The following is a 12,969-nucleotide window of genomic DNA, read 5'->3' as shown; positions in this document are numbered from 1 at the left end:
TATCTGTCCCTGGTTTCTATCTTGCTTCCTTTCTCCCTTCTCTCTCTATTCTCTGGCCGTCATGAAAGGAACAGCTCTCTCAATCCCTTCTCTCCTCTCTTCTTCCTGTCCCTCCTCCTCCTCCTCCTCCTCCTCCTCCTCCTCCTCCTTCTTCTTCTCCTCTTTCCTCCTTTTCCTTTTTTTTTTCTGGCCACCAATAGACGAGCAGTCTCCTTTGCAGCATATTCTTAATGTCAGAATGTTCTTCCTAACCACAGGCTCATTGCAGTCAGAAGACCATGTAGTACAACTTTTTAAACCATGACTCCAAATAGCTTTAAATTGGTTTTACAATTTTACAAAAAAAAAAAAATCAATTTAAAAACTGTTGGAGTATTTTGTCACAACAACAAAGGCTGATAAAAACACATGTCAATGGTTATTTGAAGCAATGAGCTCTGGTATTCTATTTTGCATTTGAGAAAACCATCTAAAATACAGTTGTCATCATTCTCGGTTTAGAAATAAGGGACATGAGGCTATGAGCAGTTAGGTGGTCTCCAAACATCATGGAGTAGTACTTGGTGGACTGGGACTCAGAGCTCCATTTAAGAATCCAGTGCATTTTCCGTTACCTGGCTCTGAAGTGAAGTAATCATAGGGCCCATTATAGATGGAGTGATAAGCACAAATGCTTACTACTACCAGGTTATCATCTGTTATTCAGGAGTAGTTCAGACCATATTATGTTTCATCTACCAGTATTGCTCATTTTCACCTTCGCTACCTGGCAGAGACCTTCACATTTGAAAAATCCTGTCTCAAGAGAATTGTTCGTGTGTGAAACCTTCTTGCAGACAGAATTAGTTGTTTTCTCCTTTATGTGCCCAGTCGATCTCATCACATATACTACTCGACTCCCATACATTATCAGGCTAAATCATATGTCTGTAAAGCCAACTGTGAACTCCTGAGACCACAAGCTGCAGTTTATTCGAATTTGTATTCCTAGTAGAAAAGTGAGTGGCAAGTAGCAGGCTCACAGTATATTTTGAACAATAGACATTCTATTTCTGGGAGGAAACACAAGGCTGAAACTATTCATAACTGTGGTCCAATCAGTGTCGCATCCCCTTTCCAGGCAGAGAAATATGTGCCCATTAAGTTCTTGCTTCCTCTTAGAGATAAGAGATCAGAAATTGAAAGACAATTACATCATTGATTCCACTTCCAAACACCCATATGCAAAACGTAAAATTATCCTGTGATGAAATCAATATTCAATTTCTTAATACTGCTAATATTATACTTCCAAGATAATCATATATCACATTAGCAAACAGAAAATACTAGAGATAAAATGAACCTTTGAAATCCATGCTGCTTAACAGTCTGATTTTATACGTGAGAAAAACAAGAGAGCTTAAAACTGACATGCATGGGATTTCATGTTTGGTCTTTCTGTGGTCTAAAGGAGGGATGTGGAGATAGAAAACCAAACAAATGGAGGGATCACCTTAAGGGGAGCTCACTTGTGTGCTTATCCACCCAGTTCATGTTCAGCAAGATTTGGTGGGTGAAGCAAGAGCTCAGCTTTTGGTTACACTGGCTACTTTTATGGAGATGCCATTTACTTGACCACACACTGTGCCGTAGATCTCTGTTTATTGTTAACTCCAGATACTACCCTAGAAAGAAATTAAAGCACAATTCACCAGATATCACACAGAGTTTTAAAGTAAAGAAGCTCTGGGTCAGACAGGGCTTTAGAGAAGTCTGGTTGGAGAAATACTACAGGCAAACAAAGAACCTGTGTTCTATGGCTGGCACCATTGCCTACTTTGCCACCATGGGTAAACCTCTCATTTCCTGAATCTTTCATACCTGTTTATTAACAAGGATGTGGATGAGTACAACTCAGAAAAGGATAATGTACTCCTAAGAGGATTTCATGAAAGTGACAGTGTTCCTGTGTACAACTGTCCATCCAAAACTACAGCCCCAGGTCATTCATGAGCAAATCACCAAGCAGACTCAGATGGAAGGATGGTCCATCAAGTAGCTATGCAGCACTTGGCAACACTAACAGTCTAGAAACACAGAGACAGTAAAGAAACACTGAGAGACACTCAGTGCCTAGACTGGACTATGGAGACATCATGATCATGCAAAGGGGTACCCCAAATTGGAACAAGGACTAGAAAAGGAAATTCAAGGCAATATGTAAATCTGTTGATAGTTTTATAGAGCAGTTTGTTTCTAAGTTGTGATAAATGCATTGTATATAATAATGTAGGATATAATGGGTATGTTGAAATTTCCAGCATTATCTTTGTAACATTCTGCAAATCCTGAAGTTTCCAAAATAAAATGTACTTTTGAAAGATGAGAGAGAGATCAATTATAGAGAGATCCTCAAATGCAATAGATCACATTAAAATGGTAGATTATACATGAAGATAAAGATACTTTTCTGCCAAGTTTTAAGTGGATTAATCTGGTATAGTATTTTTTTTTTATTTAGTCTGCTATCCAGTTTGTTTCTTAAACAGAAAATAAAGGGAACCAAACTATATGCCATTTAGGAAGCAGTATCTTAATCACATTCTGACAGTCTGGGTGGAGGGGCAGTATGATGGAGAAGAATGTACCCCTCTCTAGACCTCTCCATCACCTTAGTCAATGACATCAGTTGTCTTAAATTGTTCTCTCATCTGGAAAAAATTATAGTAGCACAAATGTGGCTTGAGTTAAAAGAAGCAAATGATTATTATAAAAATACACATGTGTTGTGTGTGATCAGTAATTACTCACCCATGAGCTTTGGAGACGACATATCTAAAGAAAGAATAATTGTTTTCCCAAAACTTTGAATGTATTACCTTAGATGGCAAAAAGAGTCTTCAAAAGTATGATTACATTAAATGCTTGTGATTCATAGATTGTTCCAAGGTTATATAGATGGACTGGATACAATACAGTGTTTTCATTAATTTTCTTCTTGTTTTGAGACGGCGTCTCACTATGTAGTCTTCCTAGTCTTGAATTCACATTCACCCTGCCTCTATATCCTGAGTGCTAGGATGATGGGTTTATGCCAATATGCCTAGCAAGCATTCATTTGTAAGAGGCAGGAGCTTCAGAGCCTAAGAAGGGGTGATGATAGTAGAAGTGGGAGCTAGACTCCTGGGTAGAAAAAGGGAGTCAAGAGACTCCAAAGGCTGCGAGAGGATATTCCTTTCCTCCTTCTACTAGTTCCCTATTTCAGATAGTCTTCAGTAAAAGAAAGAAAGGCAATATCCTTCCCAAAGGATATTAATTCCCAGCTCAAGATTTGAAGATACCGTTGAGAACACTGTCTTCTACTTCACTTTCAAAGGCCATAATGCGATTAATATAGAATTCATTTTATGTGCTTTCTTTGAGAAATTCCTACACAGATACTATTTTGAACATATTTACCTCTACTTCCCTCCAGTTTCTCCAGTGTCCCCCAAAAGTTCCCCCTCTCAAATTTATGTTCTCTCCATGTGTGTCACTCTGTGTGCGTTGCTCAGTGGCTCCTACTAGTGTTGCCCATATGTATGTGTGTATAGGTCTGAACACTAGGGGCATGGGCAACATTTTAGGGGGCTCATTTCTGCAGAAAAAAAAAGACAGCCCTCCCTCAGAAACTGTCAACTGTCCATGACTCCTCGACTAAGGGAAGAGGCTTTGAGTCCCCAATTATGCTGGATTACTGACTGGTATGGTCTTGTGTGAGCAACTATAGCTATTGAGAGTTAATGGGTGCAATATTCCTGTCATTTCAGAAGATATTACTTTGTAGAAGTCCTCCAAGATCATCCCACAGTTAACTACGCTGGGCATTTTAGAAACAGATTATGTGGTCCTCTGCACAAAGAAACGAGAGCCATTGTGTTTGGCCAAAATGTAAGCCATGTATTCACGTAGCTTCAATAGTACACGGAGCTTTAGTATGAATGGGAGTTTTTGATCTGATGGGATTTTACCCTTCCTATTACTATAAGTAGTACAAAATAAATATGAATAAAATTCTCCATCACTTGACTGTGAGTTGATCCAAAGGAGCATTACTATGAATGGATTTGTTCCTCAATGAAAGACAACATAAAACTCCCCAAAGTTCCCAGGCAGAGATTCAAAGCGAGATAGCAACCTTCTTGCTAGTTTGAAGCAGCAGTCCATATGAAGGAGCAACACCCCTGAGTCTGAGCCCTCATCCCTAGAGAGGAAGTAGACTACTCTAAATCATTTATGAGCCTAAATCATATAGGTAGACTACTCTAAATCAATCATGAGTCAGACTGATGCCTTGAATCGAGCCATTCTCATAGAGGACCCAGCTAAGCCCTACCCAGATTGTGACCCAAGGAAACAGAGACAGTAAATATGTGTTGATTAGGTAAGTAGGGACTGTTAACACTGCGGATTCTGTTTACTCCAGGAGGAATGATGGGGAATGAATGACCTCAGAGGCTATTCTAGACCAGCAAGAACCTTGCCCCCTAGTTGGTTCTCCTGCTTAGGGTTGTTGAGAAAAGAAGAGCTATTTGTACCGCAGGTGTCAAGCCTGAGACTTTTTTTAAGCAAAGGGAACAGGCCCTTTGCAAAGCACAGTTAATTAGGCTTCAGTATGCTACCACAGGTGGTTGAACATAATTATATTCATCTAGTAGTCTTGAGATTTAAAGACAACCCAGCAAGGAAATGCTGGAAAATAGTGTTCTGGGAGAGTTTACCATTCAAGATGAGCCATTTATAGTTGATTTTAGAGAAAGCAACATAGGATGGCATGGCGAGCGAATTAAACCGCTTAGCTCCATTCCTGATTGTCAATACTAACAACAGTGAAAAGTTATCCTGTCGATCATTTTGATGGCCAAGGACTTATTTTCATGATCTTGCAGTAATTTCTATATATCTAGGGAGAAGTAATAGCTCTTAATGGTTTCTCTGTCCTCCATTTCCTCCCAGGATCTCAATTCAAACACGATGATCTGTAAGCCCTTCCACAAGTCAATGCCTGAATGCATCCACTATCAAAGTACCTGGCATCTGTCATTTTTCACTCACCACAGTGAGCTTTGTCCCGTTTCTTATGTATAGCTTGCCCATGATTACCATCACACAATTCTTTCGTGGCTGGAGTGATGTTCTAAGACCATTTATAAGGCTAGTAGTGTCCTTGCTAGCTTCTGGTCCTAGCTTTCTGAGACTTTGCAGGCAGGCACACTCTGATATCCAGACTATTTCGACCAGACTTTAAAACATGCAGTGCTGGGTCAGCAAGATGGCTCCCCCGATGACCCCATTTTGACCCCAAGAAATCACATAAAAATGCAAGGCAAGAACTCACTCTATAGAATTGTTTGTTGATTTCAACACAGTGGTACACACATGCCTGCCCATATGATGCTTAGACGCATAATAAAATTGAGAAAAACAGCGGGGCGTGGTGGCGCACACCTTTAATCTCAGCACTCGGGAGGCAGAGGCAGGCGGATTTCTGAGTTCGAGGCCAGCCTGGTCTACAAAGTGAGTTCCAGGACAGCCAGGGCTACACAGAGAAACCCTGTCTTGAAACCCCCCCCCCAAAAAAAAATTGAGAAAAATAGTGATTTCTCTTTGTATTATGCACAGAAGTTTGTACTGCTATATATTATTACAATTATTATGGTGATGATGATAATTATTATTACTATTATTTATTATATTGATTATAGTAATCACTTCAAGTGCGAGGAACATTTTTCTGGACAGTTGAGTCTTTCCTTTTTGTCTTTTTTCCCTTTATATGTCCGTTCTATGTAGGGGAATTTTAATCCAGGAACATGGCTGCTTTGGCAAGGGATCATATCCAAAGATATAGACACACCCTGGAGTACAGTATGATCTGGCTAGAAGATAGAAATGCCCTCCTTATACATTTTTAACCCCTAACAATGAAGGTACAGTTAGTTTGTAGAAGGAAGCAGCTATGTTTAAAAGTGATGTCTAATTGAGGGACAAAGTGACAAATCAGAGAAAGATTTGCCAGAATGAGTCAGAGATAGGATACACCCAACTCACAGGAGAACAAAGAGGAGGAGAGGCTACTTAGGAGCAGGGAGAGATAAAAACATGTGTTTGTCAGGAAGGCAGGGAGTGTAGAGGATGGGAAGGTGGTGTGTGTGTGTGTGTGTGTGTGTGTGTATGACAGTTTTACCAGGACAATTTTATAGAAACTAGTTACATATAAAACATGCTAGATATACACAGGTGAAGACAGAATGAACCAGTGAATGAGAAGATGCCAGAAGATTTTAAATAGTTAGAACAGAGAAGGGAGTACTCTGGGCTCAGCCCAAGCCACATATGTATTCACACAGCTTGGGTATGGCTCTCATCTTTTCGCTTCATTTGAGAAAATAAAAGCAACTTTCACAGTTTTGACCCAAGTCAACTTAGCGAAGTCAAGTGCCTGTTGTAGGGAAGGCCTGTGCTATATCCTGGTGGTGCAGGTGATGAGAGGAGAGGAGGAACCCACCCATAAAAGCTGGGCTATTGTGCTCTTCACTGTTCCTATCTTAGCCCACATAACACCTTTTTACTTGAAGTTTGAAATACATGGTTCTTCAAGCACGTTTAGGCTCCAGGGTATCAATAGGTACATCACTTCATAATCAGACCCTGCTGCTCTGTAATCTTAATGCCCAAATCTCTTCTTGCTCCAGGGATGCATCCACATTTTCAGACTTTCAAGTCATTGGCCATCTTGCTTCTTTTTCTGAAATATCATTTCTCTTCCTCCCCTGTAGAGTGCTACTGAACCCCATGGCAGTATCTCCCCTGGGATATCCTCTTTGCCTTCTTAGACTTGGAAAATTCCAAACACTTTTGAGAGGAGTCTTGGAAGTATTATAAGATATCATTCATTTATCTGTTTTTTTTTCTCCCACTGCTTCCAATAATTGATGTAGAGCTCTTTAGGATCATGTACCAGGGCTAAATATAACTGTGAACAAAGCAGATCTATGGAAAACATTCTGGATCAGTGTGCTGAGGGGCCCAGGTCTAGTGATATGGAGTGAGCCTTAATAGGTATCAGACTCTAAGATGGGTTTTCACCTTCTCCAGAGCTTTATAAGGTTGGAAAAAAATACATAATCCATGGATAGATTCTTTTGTTTTAGGATAAATAGGAGACTTCTGTGTAAACTTTAACCCATAAAGCATATACTTTGAAGCCCAGTGACTGTAGATTACTTTTAGCAAGTGACTCGCCTACCATAATTCAAGCCTGAGAAGTTATGACATCTCCTTTGACTAATAATAGTTCATAGTATTGTATCTCTTCCAAAGGGAAGATTCTCATCTTTGTAACTTAAGTAGAATGTGAATAGACAGTGTTTGGCACATATTCCAGAAGTGTGTTAAAGACATGTGCGTATTTACACTAAATTAAAAATGTGTTATATACATGTGATATATTTATAACACACATTTTATTATTTAATAAATATAATTTAGATGGTTCGAAACAAACTCTCTGTTAATTCCCCAACAGCACAGTTAACCTAATAGTGTTTGTTTTGTGTGTATGTTAACATATATTTCATATATATTTTGGTTTTGTTATTGAAGTTTCATACATTTATGCAATTGGATTTTAGTCATTTTTGTTCCTCCATCCCCTCCTCACATCTACCCCTCTCACTGGAGCGCTTCTTTCAACAAGTCCCTCTCCCATTCTTATGTCTTCCTTTTGTGTGTGGCCTAGGGCAGGTGGCTTGTTACTGAGTGGAACCTATGTAACTTGCCTGTGGCTACACCACTGAAGCAAATGGCATTTCCCTTCCCCTATCAACCTTTAATTACCAATAGTTTGAGCCCATCAGCATTTTGTCATGGGTGGCGTAGGGGCCCATAATTTTTTGTTTTGGAAGTTTGTTATCTGCACAATGAAAACAAACTTATTTTTCTCTCTTATCTTCAATTGAATCCAGTTAATTTCTACCATAGCTAGTTTTCCAAAACACTCCTTTGTGGCAGGATATTTTTGTCTCTGTGTGAATCCCAGGAAAAATTTCCTGGAAAAACCTGTTTCTGGTTATGGTCTGGCTCAACCCTTAGCACACATCTTTAATCCCTCTGGCTAGAATATAGACAAGCCCTTGGGACACACCTTTAATCCAAAACAATGAAGGTAAATTTAGTTTGTAGAAGGAAACACCCATGTTTGAAAGTGATGTCTAACTGAGGAGTAGACAAAGTGAGCAATCAGAACAAGATATGACAGGATAGGATGTGCCCAACTCTCAATGAAAAGAGAGAGGAGATGGAAGGTACTTAAGAGATCAGTGCAGGCAAAGAAGAGAGGAAAGAGGAAGAGGCAGGTTTTACTGGGAGAGTTTTACACAGACATGTTGAAGTAAGAGCAAGCTAGACATAAGCAAAGGCAGAATGAGCTAGAGAATGAGAAGGAGCCAGAAGATTAGAACAAATTGCAGAGTTAGTTTGATGGCAAGCAGAGCAATTCAGGAGAGGCAGAAAAAAAAAAAAAAAAAAGAGAGAAGCCAGATTGAATCAGTCAGCTTGGAGAACTGTTTGAGCCAGAACAGCCGAGTTGTATCCGCCAGCCAGAGATCGGAAAGAACTAGGAGAAGTGAGCTTATTCAGCAGCAAATCCTAGAGGCTGAAAACATTCTAGGCTTAGATCAGATTGTTCAGAGACTAGAAGCTTCCAGGACCAGGCCTAAGTTCGCAGACAGAAGCAGTAAGCCTCCAAAATAACAATTACATCAAGAGAATCAAAGTTACTTTTACACCCATTCGATTGATCTGCCAAAGATTAGACATATATTATCATTCTTCCCCTTTCAGAAAGTAGTGTCTAAAGCCCTGTGTGGCAAACAAAACTACCTCACCGTGGCCTGTGCAACTCAAGCATTCTGGTCTCTTTGCTAGTTCTACTCAGGTTCTGATTTTTAGGAAGGCAGAATCCACCACTCTTGAATGACAAGGTAGATTTCACTCTTCTTTGAACTATCAGACCTCCATTATATTCTCATCCTTCTGCCTATTGAGTACTGCAGATCATTGACAAGACCACCCAACTTCCTTCTCTCCTTTATCTTTGGACACTTGAATCTATAAAACTACATTGAACAGGAAGTAACAAAGAACCCAACACCAAGTGCCTCTAGGAGTCAGAAGTTGATAATCTCACTGAAGAAAGTGAGTACTGAGGCAGTTTCATGGTTAAGTAAACCTAAGGTGGTCCACAAAAGACAAGGGTTTGGGGCCAAATGAGATGACCCAGCATGTAAAAACATTTATAAACACAACAGTTTAAGTTCAATCCCTAGACACTATGGTGGAAAAGGGAAATCAACTTCTAAAAGTTGTTCCTTGTCTTCCACATATGTACCATATAACATGCATGTGTCCACATATTCTCTCTCTCTCTCTCTCTCTCTCTCTCTCTCTCTCTCTCTCTCTCTCTCTCTCTCTCACACACACACACACACACAGAGAGAGAGAGAGAGAGAGAGAGAGAGAGAGAGAGAGAGAGAGAGATTGCACACAGTATAATAATAAGATGGTTTAAATAATAAATGGGACCTTCTTAGATTTCTATTCTACTGTCTTTATTGTAGCTTGTGGCTTTAGTGCTCAAGCATGTATGTGTGTGTGTGTGTGTGTGTGTGTGTGTGTGTGTGTGTGTGTGTGTGTGTGTGTGTGTTGGTCAGTTGTTCAGAGAAAGAGAAATAATGGACTAGGGGAAGGAAGGATGTGGGAGTGAAAGAGAGTTAGGGGAGGGAAGGAATCAAAATATATGATTTTTAGAGATTGATTTTGAAAATTATTCTCACCTAGAAATAACTTCAACAGCAACACCAGGGCACCTCTGACCAAATGTATGGTACCATACTCTAGCCATTACATAAATCAGCCATTACAATGTTGGTGGCAAAAACAGAGGGAAACCCCTGTGGATGATATTAGCTGTGTGGAAGATGAAGAGTCAAACAAGCTGGACTTTGCCTGCAAAGCAGAGCCTGCTGAGGTGGGGGCTAGTAGACAGCATGAATTGAGCTGGTTACCAAGAAATTTTGATATACACCACAGAGGCAGAATTGCGGTTATTAGCCCTATGACTGCTCTGGTTCTCCAGAGCCTTGTGTCTATGGCTTAGCTTGCCCTTTAAATGGTGAATTTAGCTTGAGTAAGAGATATGTACCAGTGCCTCTTTATTCGTCCCAAGCAAGGTGCTCTGCATCTTGAAAGGGTTTCATAGACGCCACCCAAAGATGGCCACAGTAGGGCGTCTGGCACTGACCGACTCGTTCTCTTGCCACTGCTGTGGCCTCTAGGTGTTTCTTTCCATCACAACTTCTACAGCCACAACATGTATGCAAAGCAGGCTGGAAATGAAGAAAAGTAGAACTCTTCAGTCAACAGCAAATGAAGGATAGGAATTCTTTCCATGGTTGCCTTAGCAGCATCATGCAAGTCTGACTAGAATTCTGAACATGTATAGAGATGGAGGTGGAGGTGGAGGTGGAGATAGATAGATAGATAGATAGATAGATAGATAGATAGATAGATAGATAGATAGATAGATAGAGTAATTATTCAAGTAGTATAAGGCAAAGAGGTAAAATGACGAAGACACCACACATTGCTATCTAAGGACAAGTCAACTTCCACAGAGGTAGGAGTGATTTAAAAATGAGGGACTTTCCTCAATCGTTCTAATCCCATACTCACAAGTTCACGGTATCTAATGATCATTATAACTTCTGAGCTACCATGAGTATAGCCAACAGTTTCTCTTGCCAAAATATAAATATTTTATATCATCGAGAGGGATGTTCCCCCCATTATAAATATCAAATGACAATATCTATACTTATTTAAGCAGACATAGCATATGTAACTTTACATTATTGCCATTAGAAACCTGATCACTTCTAGGTGAGTGAAATTCAATTTCTGTGCCCAGTGAGCTGAAGAACAATGTGCCATGTGCCATAGTGTAGTTGTGATGTTAGGATTAGTTGATTTCCGAGGCTCTCCAGCAGCCAGCTGGCGTTTTCCTGAGACACCCACTATCCTTTCCCATATGAGTCCTTCCCCACTGAAAACACCCCAGCAGTACTTACTGTTGTCTCACGACAAAAATGAAAACAGATAGGCTTAAGGGAATTTTACAAGTTCCTTCTCTTTGCACAGTTTATATGAAACACTCTACAGGAGAAATAGAAATGTAGAAAGGCAAAGCAGTCGAGCATAAACTGGATGACCTAGAACTCTGCACATTTGGCCTGCCACCAAATTCAGAGCCCTCAGCTGGTTCTTTTGATCTTTTGTTCTGAGCACCAGGCTGAGTGAGGACCATACACTGACATGTCTGTGGGCTTCCTTTCTGTCTCTTTCAGATCTAGTAAGTTAAGAATACTGTGGGATATGCCATCCTTCCATGCCTCTTTCTCTTTAATCTCTTGCTCTTTGTTTCTGTCTCTTCTGATGTCTTGCAGGATGACCTATGGTTTTTACAGTTAATACAGGTTATTAATTCTGTCTATTATGTCAAGAATAGGACAATTCTGAGTAAGGGAAGTGGGGGAGACAGCACCCTCTGTTCTCCTCAACTCAAGTCACGTTGTTTCTGGCCTTAGCCTGCCGTTGCTTCTCAGTCCAACGCCTGCATGCTGACAGTGCCCAGTCATTTCCTTTTAGTTTTAGATGGTTCTTGCCTGGATCTGCTGAGTCTTGAGCACACATGCTACCACAATGACATAAGTCACAGCATGCATTCCAGCAAGCTTCACTGCCATGGTCAGACTGTTCAGACAGACTTCCCGTGTTATTAATGTAGAGAACAGTCCTCACTTCATCAAGTGTGGGCAAACAGCTTCTCCTCTCAGTCTTCTAGCCTCCTCCTTTCTGGAGGAGGTTTCTATTGATGGAAGAGCCAGTTTACATAGAAGAATAATGTGTTCTTTTTAAGTTGCTGCTCACGTAACAAGACTTCTCTTAATGTAATAGATTTCAATGCTTGAGTTAGACCAAGTTGACTTTCACCATACATTTCAGCCCATGTAGCAAATGTGACATTGTAGAAAAAACATTGGTGTTCATCCAAATTCTGGGCTTTTATTTGTTTGTTTGTTATTACTCTTCTTAGTACACAGGAATGAGGTACTGTGGGATACCTCAGTATCCCATGGATGCATGGGGTTTTGAGTGTTTCTATCTCCTGAAAAATGTTTAAGGAATAAGATTCTTTTAAAAATAGGTAAAATAAATGTGTATTTACCTGGAACAAAGCTTCCCTGGACCACCTCCTTGTATGCCCACCAGCCTTCATGGATTTTTGGTGAATTCTGTTGAGCTGAAGGAGAAACAAACAAGAAGGGAGATTAAGATGTAGCACAGGAATGAAGCTGGGCTGATAAGGGAAAATAGTAAATATCCAAGACATCACCCTTTCCTACTTCAAGGCCCCAATCCTTCAGAATCTCCTTTGAACTTTTTTCTTCAAATATACCAGTAGCATGTAAATTTCTTATTGTGGTTTTTTATAGTTATTTGGGTATTTTTTTTATAAAGTTTTTATTTAAAAGAATTTTTCATATAATACATTTTGATCATATTCTTTTCTACGCCTAACTCCTTTACATCAGGAACTTCTGTTTCTAAGATTCTCTATACCTCTCTACCCATCCAACTTCATGTTCTCTATCTCAAAAATAAAATGAAATAAAACAAAAAATCGACAACAAAATAAACAACAACAACACCCCAAACTCAGTATGGGTGCTTCCCAAACCTGGACACTCAGTAGAGGAGGATGGCCTGCCTCAAACACAGGAAGACCCATCTTCTTAGGTCAAGGATATAGGAATAGCTGCGGTTTTCTGCTAGAGTCTTCTAACAAGCTCTCAAGAGATTTGCATAATTTTATAGCAGTAAAGACAT

At 40.0% G+C, this 12,969-nt stretch overlaps 1 protein-coding gene across 1 annotated transcript in view; it reads right to left on the bottom strand.

The window, feature by feature from the left end:
- Positions 1-12,969, bottom strand: part of Ca10 (carbonic anhydrase 10) — a 490,106-nt gene that overhangs the window by 401,170 nt on the left and 75,967 nt on the right. Inside the window, exon 2 of the mRNA XM_029546545.1 lies at positions 12,308-12,382. Coding sequence (XP_029402405.1) covers positions 12,308-12,382 — 75 coding nt within the window. The remainder of the gene's footprint in view (positions 1-12,307; positions 12,383-12,969) is intronic.

The sequence above is a fragment of the Mus pahari genome, chromosome 14 (genome assembly GCF_900095145.1).
Source record: "Mus pahari chromosome 14, PAHARI_EIJ_v1.1, whole genome shotgun sequence".
Taxonomy (NCBI): Eukaryota; Metazoa; Chordata; class Mammalia; order Rodentia; family Muridae; genus Mus; species Mus pahari.
The sequence above is the reverse complement of the archived record's forward strand: the minus strand, read 5'-3'. Positions and strand labels throughout refer to the sequence as shown.